This window comes from Gopherus flavomarginatus, chromosome 5 (genome assembly GCF_025201925.1).
Source record: "Gopherus flavomarginatus isolate rGopFla2 chromosome 5, rGopFla2.mat.asm, whole genome shotgun sequence".
Lineage (NCBI taxonomy): Eukaryota > Metazoa > Chordata > Testudines > Testudinidae > Gopherus > Gopherus flavomarginatus.
In genome coordinates this window covers 24,756,809-24,777,776 of record NC_066621.1, presented here as the reverse complement: position 1 = coordinate 24,777,776, position 20,968 = coordinate 24,756,809, and the positions used below count along the sequence as shown (strand labels likewise).

At 53.4% G+C, this 20,968-nt stretch overlaps 1 protein-coding gene across 2 annotated transcripts in view; it reads right to left on the bottom strand.

Annotated features, from left to right (window-relative positions):
- CACNA1S (calcium voltage-gated channel subunit alpha1 S) overlaps positions 1-19,426 on the bottom strand; it is a 111,464-nt gene extending 92,038 nt beyond the window's left edge. Inside the window, exons 1-2 of one of the 2 annotated variants that reach the window (XM_050956069.1) lie at positions 19,128-19,426; positions 8,915-9,020 (exon numbers count right to left, since the gene is read on the bottom strand). In XM_050956069.1, coding sequence (XP_050812026.1) covers positions 8,915-9,020; positions 19,128-19,288 — 267 coding nt within the window. In that variant the 5' untranslated portion in view covers positions 19,289-19,426. The remainder of the gene's footprint in view (positions 1-8,914; positions 9,021-19,127) is intronic. The other variant, XM_050956070.1, reaches the window with a different exon arrangement.
- Between the last annotated feature and the right edge of the window lie 1,542 nt (positions 19,427-20,968).

Sequence of the window (20,968 nt, the reverse complement as noted above, 5' to 3'; positions counted from 1 at the left end):
AAACTCTTTCTTCTGGCCTTCAAACAACCCCCCGTCCTCTCCAAACTGATCATCAGAAGCAAGCTCCCCACAGACCAGGACACACTGACTCAAAGTGGCACCAGAACTGCCAGAACAACAGATGTAAAACCTGCAGACATAGCTCCACTGCTTCAATGACCAACACCCCACACAACACACCTTTCAAGATCCATGGGTCCTACACGTGTCTATCACAAGCGGTGTATCTCACAAGTGCCCAGCAAAAACTATGTGGGTGAAACCAAACCATCACTACACTCTCGAATAAACTTGCACAGTAAAATGATAAAAAATAAAAACACCTTATCACCTGCGGGCTAACACTTTTCACCAAATGACCACTCCGTATCTGACCTCTCGACCTCAAAGGAAACCAGCACGATGCTTTCGAAAGACGAGCCTGGGAACTTAAATTCATAACGTTGCTAGACACCAAAAATCACCATCTTAATAAAGACACTGGATTTATGGTGTATTACAACAATCTGTAACCCACTAACCCCCCTTTGTTTGTCCCATGACTGCAGAGGTGGTAACGGGCCACTTCAACTTGAATGGTCCGTTAGAATATGTGTGAGACTAGGTGGATGAATGTGTTAACTACTTATGCAAAAACATCTGTTCCACCTTGTATTTAGTACAGAGTACCTTTCCCAGACCTGAAGAAGAGCTCTCTGTAGCGCCAAAGCTTGTTTCTCTTGCCAACAGATGTTGGTCCAATAAAAGATATTACCTCACCCACCTTGTCTCTGTAGTCTTTTTAGCAGAGCAGAGTCCCCTCCCTGGGTCTGCTTTTTACAAGTCTCTTTGGGTCTGCACCACATGTAGCAAGGAAGTACTGTCTTGTAGACCAACACTGGTTAGCCATGTGGCACGTTTGTCTCATAGCTGTCCAGTAGGACACCCTTCCTACTGCCAGTGGACTACTCTCCCCTCTGCCACAGTATTCACGCTGGCAACACACTGGGGACAAGGCAGGGAGGTAGGTGACACTGCAGGCATCGGGATTTCCAGGGTAGGATTTGTAATCCCTTTGGGGTTTAGAGAGCATGGTCCCTTTAAATCTTTTTCCTAGGGAGGAGGGGGAGAGTAAGAAAAAAGGAGGGGAAACTCCAGAGGGGGGCTCTGGAGGTGGGGAGGAGAGAGGGGTAGCAGCCCGCAGGCCCTCGGAAAGGAAGCAGCAGAGAGCCTTCCTGAAGCCTGGGAAGGACAAGGCCCCGAGCGGGGACACCCCCAAGACAGGAGCCAGGAGGAGCACTGTGCCGGGAGGAATCGCTCGAGAAGGACAGGCCGGAGCTGGACCCAGTATCACGGCTGCCCAGAGCTGCGTGGGGCTGTGAGTACTGGAGCTTCTGACTCTGCATTGGGAACAAGGAGGGAGGCTGCTGGCTAGTTAAGTGGGGAGGTGGTCGCTCTGTGGGGCTTTGCAGAGAGCGGCAGAAGAGGGCATCGGAGGGGTTTGCTGGGGAGAGTTCACTGGCGCCGAAGACAACCAGGAGCACCCAAGACTCACCACTGCACTGGAATTTTGCTCAGGGCCCCTGAACTCCGTGTGCAGATGCATTGCTCAGTGTCTGCTCCTCCAGACTGTGCTACCGCTGGGCCTGTGGGGCCTTGGCTTGGATGCAGCCCTGTTTTACTGCTCCCCCTATATTGCCCCTTGTTGTTTTTCTCCTCTCATCCCTCTGTAAATAAATATCTCCCTTTGTTATATCCATTGTACTTTTCCTGTGGATGGGTGTGTTCACTCTGGGGGGTTCCCCTGGGGTGGAAGGGATTTCTCCTGCGGCATTTCTGCGCGCACCTTCTCTTGGCCAGAGCTGCCTGCAAAGCAGACTTCATCTTGGCCACAAGGAAGCTAAAGTTACAGATGTATACAGGGATTTGCTCATACATGGGCCATGGCCCAGTTAAATCTGGCAGCCAGAGTGCTGACCTGCAGGATCCAGACATGCATGGATAGGGTAGACCCTTACACCTCTGATACCCATTCGTCCTACATGCCAAGTACACATGGTAAGCATCCCTCCTGCCAGGCAAACATGCTCCCTGGGTGTGTGAGTCACACCAACCTGCCAATCTGTGCCAGGCACCTCAGCTCAAAATGCCCCTCTAGCACTGACACCAGTTCAGATATTGGGGAGGGGTGTAAATTCTGGTCCCCTCTCGTCCCACCCCCTCCTCCTGCAGGGATCCTGGGTCTCTCTCAACTGGGAAGTCTCCCCGCTTTCTTACCAACACAGTATATGAGGCAGTACTGCCAGGGGTCAAGTTCTTGGTGGACTCCCCTGTGTTCCATGCACAGTAACAGACACCCTGTGTGCCAAGTCACAACGCCATCTGTCGGTACAGGGGGGCGGCGGGCCAGTGCAGTGAATGGCATTGCAACCCCCAGGTTGTCCAAGGGCATCCAGCAGCACAGTGGCAGAGTTGGGTCTCCTCACACCCAGCCCAGTGCCTCACCCACTAGACCACACTGCCTCTTGGGCACCTAGTGCTATAAAGACTGATGCTTTGGAGGATAGGAGTGTCTGTGGACAGCATGGTCCTGTGCTCCTTACTCGGCCCACTGTCAATCAGGTGTGACACCAATGGGATTAGGTGTGAATGGGTCGTGAGAGGAGAACCAGGCCCTTGCTTCTTTTCCTGGAGCCTCAGTACCCAGGGCTGGGAGGTGTCTCACATGCAGAGCTAAGGCAGGCCCTGGAGGGGAGACCTGCAGGGACTTTACAGACTCAGGATAAACAGAGGGCCCCTCAGCCCAGCTGTCGGGGGCCAGTGGCCCACAGTGGACAGAGTGGTCGAGAAGATGGGCCACTGCTTTTCCCAGTTATGCCCTCCAGCCCTGCTGACATCCAGGCAGAGCGCTGCTGCAGAGATTACCTCCTAGCCAGAGGTGGGCAAAGTACAGCCCACAGGCCACATCGGCCTGCAGGACTGTCCTGCCCGGCCCCTGAGCTCCTGGCCGGGAAGGCTAGCCCCTGGCCCCTCCCCCGCTGTCCCCCCTCTCCTGCAGACTCAGCGTGCTGCGCTGCCAGCGCTCTGGCCCACCACTCCTGCCGGGCAGTGTGGTGGCATGGCTGCAAGCTCCTGCCGCTCTGAGCGCCATGGTAAGGGGGTGGTGGGGGGTAGTTGGATAGCAGTCGGGGCAGTCAGGGGACAGGGAGCAGTGGGGGTTGGATAGGGGGTGGGATACCAGGGGGAGGTTAGGGATGGGGGGGCCTGGGAGGGGGTGGTCAGGGGACTTTCCTCTCCCGCTGGGGCAGAGCTTTCTGTAAACACCCACAAAGCTCCCTCTCCTCCTTCACATCCCTCCACAACACTCTCTTTTGCCAGGATGGCTGCGGAAAAACCTAACAGCTTAAACTGTCAGCTCTCCGGGGCACAGACTGTCTTTGTGTTCTGTACTGTACAGCGCCAAGCACAGTGAGGTCCTGGGCCATGACTCCAGTTTCTAGGTGCTACGGTAATACAGATAATGCATAACAACAGCTGCGAGGGGCCAGTCGGGGATGCAAACCTTGGGATTGGACACTGGCTTTATGACCCCTCCAGATTTGTATCTCCTGGGATTGCAGTGGGCCCTCGCTGATCCATTCTCCAGGGCTGGGGACTCAGACTAGGGTCCTGGGCTTACCTCTGTCTCTGCAAACGCTCTGCAGGGCATTGCGGCTGGAATGCCGGGTGGCATAAGGATACCCATGAAATAATGCACCTGACAACCACTGCCAATGTCTGTTGGGGCCACGTATTGGCTGTATAGGCAGCAGCGGCTAAAGAGCTGACCAAGGGCCCCCCCAAATTAATTGCCGAATAACTCATGTGACAAACCCAACAAGAGCTGTGTAATGGACGGATCTGCAGTTATACTACAGCTCCTGGTCTGGCATTGCCAAGGGGCCATAGGTGATGGGAACAGGGACTCCCTCGCCAGCCAGTGCAGAGCTGTCTCAATATACAGGCTCTGCTCCCAGCTCACCAGGGCCCGGCGTGGGGGGGATGTGGAGCATGTCGGGGAGTGACCCGAAAGCACTGCACTACAGCTATTCTCTGCTTCCTTGGGCCCATAGGGAGGCATTAAGAGCAGAATACAAGTCCACAGAGCCCTGAGATTGCTCTAAGTTCCACTGGGGGACAGCGTGGCTCCTGAGAACACAGCGGGTTTGTCATAAACAGATAGTTAAGAGTTAATAGAACAGGAGTACTTCATGTCTCTTTTGACTGTAAAGGGTTAACAAGTTCAGTGAGCCTGGCTGTCACCTGACCAGAGGACCAATCAGGGGACAGGATACGTTCAAATCTTGAGGGAGGGAAGTTTTTGTGTGTGCTGTTAGTTTTTGGTTGTTGTTCTCTCTGGGTTCTGAGAGTGACCAGACGTGCAACCAGGTTTCTCTCCAGTCTCTTTAATACAGTCTCTTATATGTCCAGAATAGTGAGTACTAGGTAGATAAGGCGAGTTAGGCATATGTTTGTTTTATTTCCAAATGTGTATTTGGCTGGAAGGAGTTCTAATTTGTATTTTGCTGAAAGGATTTTAATTTGTACTTGTATACTTAGGCTGGGAGGGTATTCCCAGTGTCTATAGCTGAAAGACCCTGTAACATATTCCATCTTAAATTTACAAAGATAATTTTTACTGTTTTTCTTTCTTTAATTAAAAGCTTTTCTTGTTTAAGAACCTGATTGTTTTTTTATTCTGGTGAGACCCCAGGGGACTGGGTCCGGATCCACCAGGGAATTGGTGGGGAGAAAGGAGGGAAGGGGGGGAGAGAGGTTATTTTCTCTCTGTGTTAGGATTACTTTCTCTCTCAGGGAGAGTCTGGGATGGGGAGAGAGAAGGAGGGGGGAAGGTGGATTTTCCTCTCTGTTTTGAGATTCAAGAAGTTTGAATCACAGTGATCTTCCAGGGTAACCCAGGGAGGGGAAGCCTGGGAGAGGCAACGGTGAGGGAAAGGGTTTACTTTCCTTGTGTTAAGATCCAGAGGGTCTGGGTCTTGGGGGTCCCCGGGCAAGGTTTTGGGGGGACCAGAGTGTACCAGGCACTGGAATTCCTGGTTAGTGGCAGCGCTACAAGTACTGAGCTGGTAATTGAGCTTAGACGAATTCATGCTGGTACCCCATCTTTTGGACGCTAAGGTTCAGAGTGGGGGATTATACCATGACAGGGTTTCAATCCCCTGCTCCGAGTGCAGGAACAGACGCACCAGGCATTAGGCCCAGAGCACGTGGTGGACGTTTTCGCAATGGCGCCCGGGAGGCAGGCACTCGGGGGTGGTATTTCCAACCCAGACGGCCTCTCGATGCTAGGAGACCCCGGCTGGAAGGCTGCCTGTTCGAACGGCTCCCTACGCAGATCACGGGGGATCTGCGTACAAGGGGCTGAGGAGGAGAGGGTATGGCTGGGGAGCACATAGAAAAGAGCTGAGGACAGGTTCCTGGCTTGTACACTCAGCTTTCCCCAGAACTCCAGCCCCCTCATCCACTGCTCCTCTCCTCCCATAAACAAGTGACGGGGCCTTGCTTGATAAATCCCAGGGCTCCTGAGACAAGCTGCAAAGCAGCAATAACTCTCCCTGGGAGCTGAGCCAGTGGAGGTGCCACTTCCGACAAGGAGCCTTTCCCTTTATGGACTCCTTAGCTCCCAGTCATAAACCTTGCTGCTTTTCTCTGTCAGGGCTGACCTCTGTAACTCTGCCAGCGGGGCCTTAACTCTGGAACCTGCATGGGACCCCCAGCCATAACTTAGCCACCCGCTCAGATCGCCGAGGTAGGCTGCAAGGACTGTCAAGCTACCAGTTATTTATTCACTTTAAAAACAACAATAGCAGCCCCTGCACATGCCCCTGGCTCTGACACTCTTATCATCTCCGGGGAGGTCTGAGCAGGCAGAGGAGTGTGCGGATTCCTTTTCTTTTTTCAAGGTTCATGGGACTGTAGTGGCTGGATTGAGATCCCTGGAGATTTTACTCTTCTGTATCCACACAGCCGGTGCAGCAAACTTCCCTCTCAGTTTGTGTGAGAGAGAGAGAGACCACTGCCTTCTACTGGATGCAATCAGAATTGCTCAACTGTGTGCCCAAGGCCCTGCTCTGCTTACAACTAATGGAGATTTTCATTTTGTTCTGAGAATAGGGGCCTGGGCTTTTTGGAGCAAATTATCTGAATTAGGAGCCCACCGTCACTATGAAATTCTAAGCGCTCACGGTGTGAAACAGAGGGACAACTATGCAGTTCTTAAGTGGCCAAACTGAGGGGGGCACAGAGGAACATTGGGGGGGTCACAGCACAGAGGGTGGGGAGGGGGAATGCCACCATGCCCTACTCTGCCCCCAGATCCACTTTGGCTCCAACCTCAACCCCAGCTGAAAGTCGGGCCCCAGCCATGGCCCCGCTCCCAACCCCAGCCATGGCTCTGCTCCCAGCTGCAGCCCCAACTCTGGCCTCGGCTCCAGTTCCCGGGGGCATGACATGGACGGGTTCCACAATGGGTGGGGGGGAGCAGAATGGAAAAGGTTGGGGAAGACCATCAAGCAGGGTTTTCCCCTAGAAAAGGCTCTAGAGCTAAAGCAAATATGGGAAATGATTCAAATGAAAGCCTTACTTTACATTGCAAAGTCTTTAATTCCCCCCTTTCCCCCTGCATCGTCATCCCTCCTGCCCCGTATCCTTAATAAACCATTAAAACGATTTTAAAGATGGTTGCTAGAGTAGGAGTCATGACCAGCAACTTAACATGAGCCTCTGGCCCACACAGAATGGTTACAAGCTTCACCACCAGCCTTCATTTAAAATGAATTAATCACAACCCCCCAGCTAAGGAGTAGGCCCCCCCTCCTATAAATTAGCACCATGCGGGCAGAGGGTTGTACTGGGAGCTGTTTGTCGGGGTGGGGCGGAGAGACAGAGTGGAGCAGAATGAGAGACAAGAAAGAGAGGGATGCTGAGCAAAGAGCTGGCAAATCATGGTGGAAAAAGTCTAGAGAGGGCTTGTGGAGCGCTGGCTGCCTGGGTGCTATGAGTGAGGGCACTTTGGTGCCTCCTGTGTTCAGGGACGCAGGACTTCACAAGGATGAGACAAACACACAAGACTGAATCAATTGAAGACAATCTCAGATTCCATTGTCAATTTGTGCTCTCAACTGGACAACCCGCAGGGCCCCCAAATTTGAGTAGCTGCTCGGGTCAAAGGGGATAACGGAGCGGTTTAATGCTGTTAACAGTCAACAGAGATGTTTTGTTAACATAGAATCATAGAAGATTTGGGTTGGAAGGGACCTCAGGAGGTCATCTAGTCCAATCCCCTGCTCAAAGCAGGACCAACCCCAGCTAAATCATCCCAGACAGGGCTCTGTCAAGCCAGGCCTTAAAAATCTCTAAGGATGGAGATTCCACTACCTCCCTAGGGAACCCATTCCACTGCTTCACCACCCTCTCAGTGAAACAGGGTTTCCTAATATCCAACCTAGACCTCCCTCACTGCAACTGAGACCCTTGCTCCTTGTTCTGTCATCTGCCACCACTGAGAACAGCTGAGCTCCATCCTCTTTGAAACCCCTTTCAGGCAGTTGAAAGCAGCTATCAAATCCTCCCTCACTCTTCTGCAGACTAAATAACCCCAGCTCCCTCAGCCTCTCCTCGTAAGTCATGTGCCCCAGCCCCCTAATTATTTCAGCCCCTGTCATAAACAGATAGTTAAGGGTTAATGTCTCTTTTACCTGTAAAGGGTTAACAAGCTCAGTGAACCTGGCTGACACCTGACCAAAGGACCAATCGGGGGACAAGATACTTTCAAATCTTGGTGTAGGGAAGTCTTTGTTTGTGCTGTTTGTGTTGTTCTTTGTTCGCTCTTGGGGCTAAGAGGGACCAGACGTGCAACCAGCTTTCTCCAGTCTTTCTGGAACAGTCTCTCATGTTCAAAATAGTAAGTACTAGCTAGAAGGCAGATTAGTCTTTTGTTTGTTTTCTTTATTTGCAAATGTGTATTTTGCTGGAAGGATATTTTTCCTCTGTTTGCTGTAACTTGTAACTTAGGCTAGGGGGGAGGGAGTCCCTCTAGTCTATGTATAACCCTGTAAACATTTTCCATCCTGGTTTTACAGAGATAGTTTTTACTTTTTCCTTCTTTAATTAAAAGCTTTCTTTTTTAAGAACCTGATTGATTTTTTTCTTGTGTAAGACCCAAGGGGATTGGGTCTGAACTCACCAGGGAGTGGTGGGGGGAAAGAAGAGGGGGGGAAAGGTTAATTCCTCTCTGTTTTAAGATTCAAGGAGTTTGGATCACAGTGATCTCTCAGGGAAAGTCTGGGAGGGGGACAGGAGGGGGAATGGTTTATTTCTCTTTGTTTTAAGGCCCAAGGGGTTTGGGTCTTGGGTCCCCCAGGGAAGGTTTTGTGGAGGACAGGAAGTGTACCAAAACCCTATAATTTTGGTTGGTGGCAGCGTTATCAGATCTAAGCTGGGAATTAAGCTTAGAAGGGTACATGCAGGTCCCCACTTTCTGGACGCTAAAGTTCAAAGTGGGAATAATATCTTGACAGCCCCCTAAACAGCTTCTTACTTGTGGGGCTATCCACTCCCATCCCAATGCAACAGGGAGCAGAGGCCTGTGTCTTGGTGTTGTGGGTCCAGGTGTAAATTTCACAACTACATAACTGGAGACCATGCAGCTCACGTGCTGGTGGCTTGGAGAGTGAAATTTCAGTGCCAGGCAGGCGCTAACATTCGTGGGTGAGAGGCTCAGCCCCTTCATGCTTCCTTGACTAGATGCCCCGGCTATTTTTAAAAGGTTAGTTTGGAGCACAAGTGAAAGAAAAAGGTTTGCCTCGGAGGCTTTGCCGTGAGTGAGGGGGTGCCAGGCGAGTTTGTACAACACGAGGAGGAGGCTGTCTCTTACCAGGCTGGAGTTGGAAGCGTTGGTATCATCCTCCGGCATGGGCAGGTAGACAGCCAATGCCACACAGTTGGCAAAGATGGTCATCAGGATAATGATCTCGAAGGGTCTGTGGGTGGGCATTAAGGAGAAGCACAGAGCTGAGGCGCAGTCCCTGTGTACGCACCAATTAACGGTAACCACATCAGCTGGTACAATGCCACGGCACCGGCCATATTTACACAGGAGCTGTCCAGGGAGGGACGAGCCGGGGGGCTGGGGGCACTGGCAGAGCTGTAGGGGGGAGGGGACAACCCAGGGCTGCAATAACACTGGGTGCAATTGCCATCAGACCTGCCAACACTCCCACAGTTTCAGAGCCTCTTACAGATCTGGGTAACAGCCCATCAGTCTAGAGGGAAATCAGCCTCCGATTGGCTGCCTTCCCCACTGTCCCACCTCTTGGGGAAGGCTCCACCCTCCTCTCCTGTGAACGGGGATGGGTCCCTGCCTCCACTTCTCCCCATCTCCCTCCCACCCTATGGTTGCCAACTTTCTACTCACACAAAACCAAACACCCTTGCCCTGCCTCCTGCCCCACCCCCTACAAGGCCCTGCCCCCACTCGCTCCATCCCCCCTCCCTCTGTTGCTTGTTCTCCCCACCCTCACTCACTCGCTCATTTTCACCAGGCTGGGGTAGGGGGCTGGGGTGCGGGAGAGGCTGAGGCCTCCGGCTTGGGGTGCAAGTTCTGGGATGGGGCTAGAAATTAGGAGTTCAGGGTATGGGAGGGGGCTCTGGGCCAGGGCAGGGGGTTAGGGTGCAGCGGGAGAGGGTGAGGGCTCTGGGGCGGGGCTGGGAATGAGCGGTTTTGGGTTTAGGAGGATGCTCCGTGCTGGGACTGAGGGGTTTGGAGGGCAGGAGGAGGATCAGGGCTGGGGCAGGGGGTTGGGGCCGGGGAGTGGGTCAGGGGTGCAGGCTCCAGGTGGCACTTACTTCAAGCAGCTCCCAGAAGCAGTGGCATGTCCCCCCTCCAACTCCTATGTGGAGGCACAACTAGGTGGCTCTGCATGCTGCCCTGTCTGCAGGCACCATCTCCGCAGCTCCCATTGGCTGTGGTTCCCAGCCAATGGGAGCTGTGGGGGCAGCACTTGGGGCGGGGGAAGCTGGGGGGGATGAAGAACCTCTGCATAAGGAGCAAAGGGACACAGGGAGCCAGGGGTAGATGTGGGGCTGGGGGAGGGGCTCAGCAGTGAGGGGGAGCTGAGGAAGATTGGACAGCTAGAGTTGCTCATGGGGAGGCACAGAGCTGATATGGAGAAATGTGGGAGCACATTAGTAATTGCTGTGGGCTGCTGTGACCCAGTGAGCTCTTGATGCCAACTGGCACAGCAGGTGCAGGGGGTTTTACAGGGCTCTCCTGGGTCAGTTCTATGCATGTTAGTACTCCAGAAAATGGTCTCCAGCAAAAGCCAGTAGCCCGCTGGTCATCGCAATCATTTTGAAATGTATGCATGGATAATATTTAAGGAATTATGTCTCTATACTGAAAATTATGTTCTTAAAGCCTCGGGAGCTGAGGCAGGTAACCAGAAGGGGACATATATCAGACAGGTTCCTTTCAGGAAAGGGTTACAGACACTTATCTCCTCATCTGGTCCTTGTCTGTATTGTGTATGGTCCCTTCACAGAGGGAATCTAGCTTGTCGCTCAGTATGCAACTAATCTAGATTACAAAATTGAGAAGAGACTGCAAAATCTACCAGTCCTCGCCTACAGACAGCTCCCAAACCTGAAGCAAATACTCACCAGCAACTACACACCACACAATGAAAACACCAACCCAGGAACCAAACCCTGCTACAAGCCCCCATCCCAACTCTGTCCATGTATCTATTCAAGTGACACCATCATAGGACCTAATCACATCAGCCACACCGTCTGGGGCTCATTCACCTGCACATCTACCAAAGAGATATATGCCATCATGTGCCAACAATGCCCTTCTGCCACGTACATTGGCCAAACCAGACAGTCTCTACGCAAAAGAATAAATGGACACAACTCTGACATCAGGAATCATAATATTAAAAAACCAGTAGGAAAGCACTTCAATCTCTCAGTGGCAATTCTTCAACAACAAAAAGACTTCAAAAACAGACTCCAAGGTGAAGCTGCAGAACTGGAATTAATTTGCAAACTGGCTACCATCAGATTAGGCCTGAATAAAGACGGGGAGAGGCTGGGTCATTACAAAACCTAAACTTAATTTCCCCAATACTAATTTCTCCCTACGGTTACTCACACCTTCTTGTCAATTGTCTGTAATGGGCCACTCTCTTACCACTTCAAAAGTTATTTTTCCTCCTTTGGTATCCTGCTGTTAATTGATTTAACTTGTTAGATTGACCTCACGCTTGGCAAAGCAGCCGCCATCCTTTCATGTATTTATACCTGCTCCTGTATTTTTTCACTTCATACATCCGATGAAGTGGGTTCTAGCCCACGAAAGCTTATGTTCAGATAAATGTGTTAGTCTCTAAGGTGTCACGAGGACTCCTCGTCGTTTTTGCTGACACAGACTAACAAAGCTACCACTCTGAAACCTACCGGGAGGAGCAATTAGCACCAGGGAGTCTGGGTTACAAATAAAGATCAAAGGACTGTTTTGAGATAGCCTGGGCTGCAAAAGAGACACTGGGGTCTCCTTTACTTAGAATGCAAGCTGCCAGCATGACTTGTCTCATGAAACAAGGATCACAGGCTGTAAAAAGTTGGAAGGAGTTTGCGGTGAGCATTGCTCTGTACGACATGAAAGTATTGAGTCTAGCTTCTAGAATGCATGCTCTGATTTTATGTTGTATGTAACCGTTGGTTTCCAATACGTGCCCCCCACAGCACGTCTCCCATGCTGGGCAACAAGACAGGATGGATAACACAGCAGTTCAGAGAGTAGAGCTCCTCTGTTGCCCTGCTGTCAGGGGAGGGAGCGAGCCTAGCGCAGAGACCCCCAGCCAGGACTGCGAGGAGGAGGAGAAAGACAAGCCCCAGCTGCAAGAGTTGCCATCCAGCTGCTGAGTGGCTCCTGCCCGCTAGATTATCCAAATAAAATTTGTGTCCCGCCTGCTATTCGGATAATGGGGAGCGTCCTGTACATGCTACACGATCTGCATCAAATAAACTGCTGCGTGTGTCTCTCTGGACACACCCAGTGTGTGCAAAGCAGGGTAGTGATCGGAGGTGGGACTGGGGAGCTGTGGGGGGTGTGGTGTACAGCTGCTTTGGGTGCAGCGAACCTGGGAACACTCAGTGAGCGATCGGCACACTCCAACCTCTGATGTCCCCTGGAGGGCCCAGTGTCCTCTTGGCATGTGCCAATTGCTAACCCTTCAGTGAAAGCAGGGCCTGCAGAGGCCTAGAGGGTAGGGCCTGGGGTGCCAGTGGAGGTGAGGAGCTGACCCCCGGTCAGAGGCGGCTCTATGTATTTTGCTGCCCCAAGCACGGAAGTCAGGCGGCTTTCGACAGCATGCCTGCGAGAGGTCCACTGGTAAGGCAGATTCGGTGGCATGCCTGCAGGAGGTCCGCTGGTCCCATGCCTTCAGTGTACCTGCCGCCGAATTGCCGCTGAAGCCGCGGGACCGGCGGACCTCCCGCAGGTGCTCTGCCAAAGGCAGCCTGACTGCCGCCCTCACGGGGCAACCGGCACGCCACAGCCCATTGCTTGCCACCCCAGGCACGCTCTTGCTGCCGGTGGGCAGAGACAAGGCTCCCATATGCAAAGGGCAGGTGGTAGTGAGGCGCCTCCCAACGCCAGGTACCTCTGTGAAGCGTCACAGCTGGGCACAGAATTCATTCATCTGCATTTAGGGAGAGGCTGGCAGTGTCCCCACCCCAGGGAGAATTTCATGCACATTTGTCCAAGTTTGCTCAAATTCAAACTCTGCTGTCTTTTGGCCCCAAGGCATTGGCAAGTCTGGGGGCTGCAGGTCAGGACTGAGGGGCAGTGGCAGAGCTGTGTTTGGGGGTCTCCTGGCTGGGATAGCAGGAGAGGTGGAGGTCAGGGCTGAGTGTGTGGGGGTTTGTCTAGCATCTACCTGCCCCCTCTTTGGCCCAGGACTGCTCTCGGCTCCCTAGTAACAGAGACAGGAAAAGCAAAACAAAAGCAGGGTCTTGCACAAACATTTCCATTTGTTCCTCTGCCACAGCAGGACCCAGAGCCCCGGGAAGTGGAGAGGGCCGGGAAATGATGCTTGCTGGGCAATTTGCAAGGGAAATCAATCCAAATGCTCTCCAGCCATTTAACAAATCCAGTCACCCCTCTGCTCGATAGCCTGGGGGGACGGCGCTGGGGGTTTGGTCCTCAGTGGCTGCCCATCCTGCGCCTGCCATGTATGTGGAGGTGGATCAGAGATAGCGGGGGAGGCTGAGGGAGAGGGAGTCACAGGACACACTGCTCATGTCCCTTTGTCATCCCTCCATGGAGCGTGCTGGGTTTGCTTTCATGGGGCCAGGCTGAGAACAAGGCGGCGAAGATTCAATCCTGGGGAAGCAGCATGGCCTGGCTAGGGGACTAGGCAAAGGCCTAAGACACGTCAGCTGCTACAGACAGTGACAGCCGGAGAGGCCCAGCCATTGGGCTAAAGATCACATCACACCTGAGGCCACTGCGCGGCTGGGGACCATCCACAGTGATGACAGGCTGGGCCCCGACGGCCAGGAGGCCGCGCTGCTCCTGGGACACTCACACTGCAGGGGACTTTGGCTGGCGACTGATCCTCAGAGTGGGGCTCCCGAGGGCTGGGCTCCCCAACAAGGCACTTCTCACCTGCCTGGGCCCAACTCGAGTCTCTGCCTGCCAGGGCACCTGCCTGCTGAGGACTGTGGGGAGCGGGAGGGATTGATTGGAGTCAGCTTTCAATTCCCACACGCTGGCCTGTCCTGCAGCAATTTCACACGCGCTCCTGCACCCGAGAGTAACAGCGTAAAGCATAAGCAGCACTGAGGACAAGGTCTGATGCCCCCGTCCTTAGTCCCTTCCCTCTGGGCTCCATTTATTCAGGGCCGGCGCTTCCATTTAGGCGGCCTAGGCAATCGCCTAGAGCACCAGGATTATTGGTGAGCGGCATTTTGCCAGAGGGGGTGGCAGGCGGCTCCGGTGGAGCTGCCGCAGTCGTGCCTGTGGACGGTTGGCTGCTCCCACAGCTCCAGTGGACCTCCCGCAGGCACCACTGCGGCAGCTCCACCGGAGCCGTGGGACCAGGGCGCGGGGCGGCGAAATTGCCTTGCGCCTAGGGGGCTCAAACCCCTAGCGCCGGTCCTGCATTTATTATCCCAACAACCACAAACTCACCCCAGGAAAACACAACTGCCCCAGCTGGTGCTTTCTACCCAGCCACAGCCTCTCTCCAGGGGCTCCTGCAAGCAACTGTCCTTTGCTGCAACATCTCTCTGCAGACCCCACGTCCCTGCCCCTCCTTAGAGTGAACTAAGCACCTGTCTCCCCTCAGCTAGGTCTTATCAGTGAATAGGGCCAGCTGGCCACAGGCCTGCCACCCTTAACAGGGCAAGCTGCCCTGTTACATAAGCCAAATGAACTCCCACGGCTCTTTAGATATTTGGTAAAGGGAGCCATGCATATCCGCGACAACGTCTTTCGATGACGAACCAGCCCCTGCGCCCCGTGGATTAAATCTCCTGGCTGTTTGCACCTGCCTGCTCCCTAGACCTGCCGGAATCAGCTGACAAGGAGGCCACTGGCTGCTTAAGATGATCCCTCTGCTGCCTTAATTTTAGTAGCGTGCCCGAGGCGGCTATGCCGGCAGTCCATATATTTCACCCCACACTATACTGTCAGTCACCACCATCATCAGCCTCCCAGAGCCCTTCCGTCCCAGGCTCTCGAGGCTTGAAAAACTCAAGTCCCTTCCCCACCGTCTCGTTTCCCACATTTGCTCCCTGGAAATAACGGTGCTGCCCGGCATCTGTCGGGTATGTGGAGACCTGCAGAGGGAAAGTGCTCATGAATTGTTACAGCGAATGAAACCTCCCCTTCCCTCGGGTTATTCTCCCCCTCTCCAGAGGAGTTAAAGGAGGGACACAGGGATCGAGCAACAGTCAGCAGTAGAAATGGAAACAGAACCCAGGAATCCCAACTCCTAGTCCCCTTCTTCACCCACTGCATGGGCTGCCTTTTGTCCCGCAAGGATGGAAGGAGCCTGGGACCATTCTCTGTGCCTCTGCCATTTGGGGATTTACTCTATGTAGCTCCTTCCCAGATACTCCCTAGAGAAGTATTACCTAGTGGTTGGAGCAGGGGCCTGAGCAGGGCCGGCTTTAGGAAATGCAGGGCCCAATTCAAACAGTTTCGACGGGGCCCCAGCAGGGATGACTTTAAAAAAAAAAAACATTAAAAAACGCGTAGGGCTTAAGTACTCACCGGGCGGTGCTCTGAGTCTTCGGAGGCACTTCGGCGATGGCTCCTTCACTCGCTTCAGGTCTTCAGCGGCACTGAAGGACCCGCTGCCGAAGTGCCGTTGAAGACGCAAAGCGCCACCATGCGAGCAAAAATTAAAAAGGCGCCTCTAGCCAGGGAAGAGATTCTCACTGGGCGCAGGGCCCTCTTAGGCGTGGGGCCAATTCGGGGGAATTGGTGGAATTGGCCTAAAGCCGGCCCTACCTGGGAGCCAGGAGTTCTGTCCCTGATTCTGGTCCTAACCTGCTGCATGTCCAGGTCTTAACCCATCTGCAGCTGAAGTGCCAAGGGGTGCCAGCCTGGCCCCTTTTGCTAGCAGGAAATGCAGCCAAGTTAAACCAATACAGCCAATTGGGATCCTGTGGGGGGAAGGTTCCTCTCCTGGCTTCTCTCCATTTATGACTCCAGCAAAGCTCTTTGAGAGCATCACCTCAGCCCTGGCAGCAGCAGCAGCAGCATGCATCATAAACTTGTCTCTAGCTGCAGCCTAAATCACACCAGGCCTGGAAATTTGCTGGGTTTTATAGCCAGGTTCTCTGGGGCATGATGGAGCAAGCTCCACTGGGCACCGGATAAGCAACCTGCCTTCTGAGCACTGTGAAGCAAGGGTGGAGTCCAGGTGCCATGTATACCAGTAATGGGGCACATGTCCCCACACCACTGCTGCCAGCGTCCGAACACTCCCAAACCCCTCTCCGTACATCCCCAGCATGCTCACAAAGCATGGTTACAACTAACCCCCTACCAAGCAACTGGCCTGACCTTTGAGCAAATGCTACCGTGAGTGGGCCAGAACTAGATCACTTCCTCTCGTTGCAACCCCAAAGCAGCGAACCAGGGGCATGGTGGGTATAAATAGTGCCCAGTGCATTGTGGGTATAAATAGAACCTGCTGCATTTTGCGTACCAGTGTAACCAGATGCAGAGGAATCTCTCTCGTACACATGCTATCCCCTACCCTGTTTGCATTGACTGCTTCTTTGACCTTCCTGTTGGCATACCTGTCTCTTTCCTCCTTCCAGTCTATGTTCAATAGTAGGTCCATTCGCTCTCATGGCTACAACGGGTTCAGTGGCTATGGCAGTGACTTAGGAGTCATAGGTTCTAGTCCCAGATGTGCCACTGATTTGCAGGCTGACCCTGAGCTAGTCACTTCCGCTTTCTGTGTCTCTTGTTCCATGTGTAGCTTGAGGGCACTACTTCTGTTACAGCCATGGGGAGCAGTTGTGAGAATGAATTCATTAAATGTTTGTAAGGCAGTGAGAGAGCCTTGGGCAACAGCAGCCCAGAGCGTTGTTGTTATTAAAAGGACAAAAAAAAACCCACCAGGTCCCTAAGCCCTTTGCATAGGGAGGGACTGGGATTGCTCACTCCCCACAGAAATGCTGTCACTTCTGGGGTAGAACACTGCATGGCAGGGAGAGAGGGAGGGAGGGAGGAGGAGTCACTAACAGCTATTTTGCAGGACGGATTTCAGGAGGCAGACGTTGCAAAACTGGAGTGTACCCAAGATAAAGGCCCGATGTGCCATTTCTTCCAAAAGGTACCACCAAGCCTTCAGTGGCCACACCTCACACTTTAGGTCTGATCCAGCAGCATGGGCCACCCGGCCAGGCGCAGCGCTTCCGTGAGAGAAGCACCCCCTCTTGAGTCACTAACACCACTTCCTGCTGCACTCGGGATGATCTCCCAGCCAAGCCGTGACTAGACCCAAACATGCTTCATGTCCAAACCTGCAGCCCGCAGTGCAGGGATCCTGATGGCCAAACAGCCAGCATGTACCCACAGGATGACTGCCCCACCTCCTCTTGTTTCACTGATTTCTCCTGGCGTGAGATCGCGCCCTCAAGTCAAGAAAGAACCAGACGATGTGCCTGAGGGCCAGAATGCAGCCTAGTATGCCTGGGTTGAATCTGGGCCCTTCGGGATCCTAAAAGCAACAGCCTCTGTCATTTGAGCTAATGGAGCAATGGAGCTTGTTACATATTTAGTAACTGACACAGTTGGAGCTGGAATACTATTGACTGCCAATGAGATTTTGGCTCCTAAGTGCCTAAATCCCTTTTGAAAATGATATGTAGGGTTCTGAGCACAGCAGTGCCTAAATACCTTCCCAATTCTGGGCCTCGGGCTATGAACTGGAAGCAGTGGCATCCTCCTAAACACTTGTCACCAGAGTGGCTGCCCTGTAGCACTCTCTGCAGGCCACACCTGGCACTCCCTGCCTCAGTTTCCTCCTCTGAGGAGTCCCCCAAACCTCAGCCTTCCCCACCCAGGCTGGAGGTGGCAATAGGGCCCAGCTCTCCAGCCAAGTCTCTGACTAAAACTTCACCCCTTCCAGGGTAACAAGAATCCAAACACACAAAAGGTTCTTCCACTCTCTATGGGCTCCTCTTCAGCCCCCCTTGGGTTAGCTCCCAGCCCCTCCGGGTTGCCATTCCATCATCCCTGCTGCAGGGTCCTGATTGGAGGCCAGAAGGGCCCTTTGTGGCCATCTGGTCTGACCCCCTGTATCACACAGGGCCTGAACTCATTCCTCTTTGGGCTAGAGCCGAGCTTTTAGCAAAGCTGGGATCAGAGAGTGGGGAGCCTAGGGCAGTGATGGATGGAGAGGGAGAGGTGGAGGGGAAAGACAGAGAGATGGTGGTGGGGAGAGAGAATGAGGAAGAGATGGGGAGAGAGAAGGAGAGAAAAAGGGAGAAGGAAAGAAAGAGGGAGAGAGGAGGGAATGGCGGAGGGGCAGAGGGAGCTATCCATCTGTGATGTCAGACAGCAGCTGCAGGCAGCAGGAGAGCGGCTGACTCACTCTCAGAGCTATTCCAAGCAGCTTGCATTGTGCCTCTCAATCCCTTCCCCTCCACACACACTTTACTTTCCCAGTCTGACATTTTCTCCCCTATGCCCCGCTCTGGGCCACCTCCAGCTTTTTCTCTTTCCTGCCTCCTGAGCAAAGTGCATCCTTTCCCCACCACACCCCGCTCCCTGCCCCGGCTTCTCCAATCACCCGGCATCTTCCTGCCCCCGAGTCCCTGCGTTTCGGTTCTCTCCGCCTAGCCCTCTCCCCGACCTGGTTGATCCTCTCGCATTCCTTCCCCAAAATGGTTCTGCCTTCCTTGGATTCCTGCCAGCACCATGTATCTATCTTCCCTCCTGAAGTGAAAGCAATGTCTCCCTGGCTGCCCCGCTCCCTGGCTGCACAACGCCTTGGAGAGAGGAACCCTTGGGATTATTTTCCATGGCCCCATCTTCGCTTGGTACAAAAGAGACTGAACAGAAACTGCAGTGTTCAAACCTCCTCGGTTTCTCTCACCCAAACAGCCCCTCTTCCACTGAACACATCAGTTACTGTCTCCGACCTCGTCCCAAGAAAACACAGGCCAGATCCTGATCTCCCTGACTCCGGCTTCATGCCACTGAGTGCAGCAGGATCACAGAACCAGGCTCCTCAGCTATATTTAGCCTTTCCTCCACCTCCCCTGCTCTTTCACATTGCCAGTGAGACAGATGGTACAAACAGGCTGTCAGGAACAGGAAAACCAGATCGATCGCTCACCGAGTTTAAACCTGTCCACACCTACCAAATGCCCCCAACATTCTCTCCTGTGCCTTGGGCACACACTTTGCTCTCGCTCGCTGCTGTGTCGAGGCATTCCCTCCTCATGCTTTCTAATGCCCCCTTCATGCTTTGCCGGGTCTCGGTCTCCCACATTTCTAGACACCCCCACGCAGCTCCCGTCTCCCCTCCCTGCCTAGACGGAAAGGATACTTCCATTCCACAATGCCGATGCAGGCTTTCCGCAGCGGGTGCTGAAGGGTTAAGCAGAACAGAGCCCTGGCTGGCCGGGGGGCTGCTGGTGGCACCGGTTTCTTTGACTTTTCTTTCTGTTGCTTTTTCTTCTGATCATCCTGGGCAGAAGCAGGCTCCATGATCTTCCTACCCTAGCTACCTCCGCCAGCCGTTCTTCTCCCCCTGTCCTCTCCTCCCACAGTTGAGACCCCCGTCCCCAGCCCGAAGCCCCTTCTGGTTCTCTTCTGCTGAGCCAGTCTCCTCGGTGCAGAGCGGGAGGCGGGGGGCAGGGGGGGGCTGGAAATCTCACTCACACATACACAAATGCATCAGGCATGAGTTTAAAATTAGACACCGTCCCCACTCCCTGGTGCTGTCAGAGTTCCTGAGACAGCAAAAGAAGCCCAGCAGCTGTTTCTTATCCCAACGCCGGTAACTGCTTCCCAAGCTACGGCTCCAGTTTGGGAGCGGGGGTGAGGGACCCACGTCAAGAGGGAAATACTCAGAGAAAATCCCTCTTCAGCTCTCTCCCTGGCCCTCTTCCCCATCTCCCTCTGGCTTCTGAAGCAACCCAAGGAGTCATCAGGCTGTTTAAACAACACAAGCCGCCTGCTTTGTCCAGCTGGGCCCAGGGTGCATTTCGCTTGGGTTGGGTGACTGCTGCAGATAAATCCTGCCTCTTTTGCAAATGCATTTGCCTCTTCTGTCTGGTGTTTGCTTTCTGGTAATCCTTCCAGCCGGTGCGTTTGTGGGGACAAACATTCCCCGTCAAAGCACATGTTGTTATTAATCGGAATCAGGGAGTGTATGGAAACTCCTCTGTGCTACATGCTGCACATATATGAGAGACGATCCCTGTCCCAACAAGTGTAGAATCTAACCAGACAGGAGTGGGAGGAAGTTAGAGTTCTGATCCTCACTTTGCAGAAGGGGAACAGAGCAGGGAGGGCCAGATCCTCAAAGGGATTTGGACACCTAACTCCCACAGAGTTCAGTGAGAATCAGGTACCTAACTGCCTTTGCAGATCTGGGTCAAAGTCCCACAGTAGCAGAGCCAGGAATGGAACGCAGCCCTCCGGAGCTCTATGCCAGGGCAGGAACCCCGAGAGTCTCCTTATGCATTGCAGAGTAGCCACAGAAAGCATGTGCCAAACTCGGAGCGTTTGCCCCTGGATCCTGACTGTAACTAGCAGGCACTTCTCTGAGGCCTGCCCAGCAGAGGGGTGCAAAGGGGGGTCAGTAGTGCCATTAGCCCCATCCAGAGTGAGGAACACAGCCCATGTCTCCTGCTGCCTCTGCTCGGCTGCCGGGGAAATTCAGTGGTTAAGCTCTGGAGCAGGCTCCCAAGGGAGGCTGTGGAACCCCTGTCACTGGAGATTTTTAAGAACAGGCTGGACACACACCTGTCAGGGCTGATCTAAGTTTACTTGGCCCTGCCTCAGCACAGGGGGCTGCACTTGATGACTTCCCAAGGTCCCTTCCAGCCCCACATTTCCAGGATTCTACAGGGCTTGTTCTGGATTTCACCCCCTAAAAGGGTCTAGGACTGGCTAGCACCAACACCCAACATCGTGTCTTACCCCTCCCTCACACCACTGCATTTTACACTGACCGATCTGCCTGCATGTCCCCTAGGGAAATGTCTACTTACAAACAGTTATATACTCCAGGAGATGTATTAGACTTTGCCCTGCTACAGGGGCCTTCACCCTGGATGTGTTTTACAAATATTTCTAGATAATACCACCGAGCACCTACAGAGAGTCTTGTATCTGTAGATGTCAAAGGTCTTTAGAAAGGTGGGGCAGATGTATTATCCC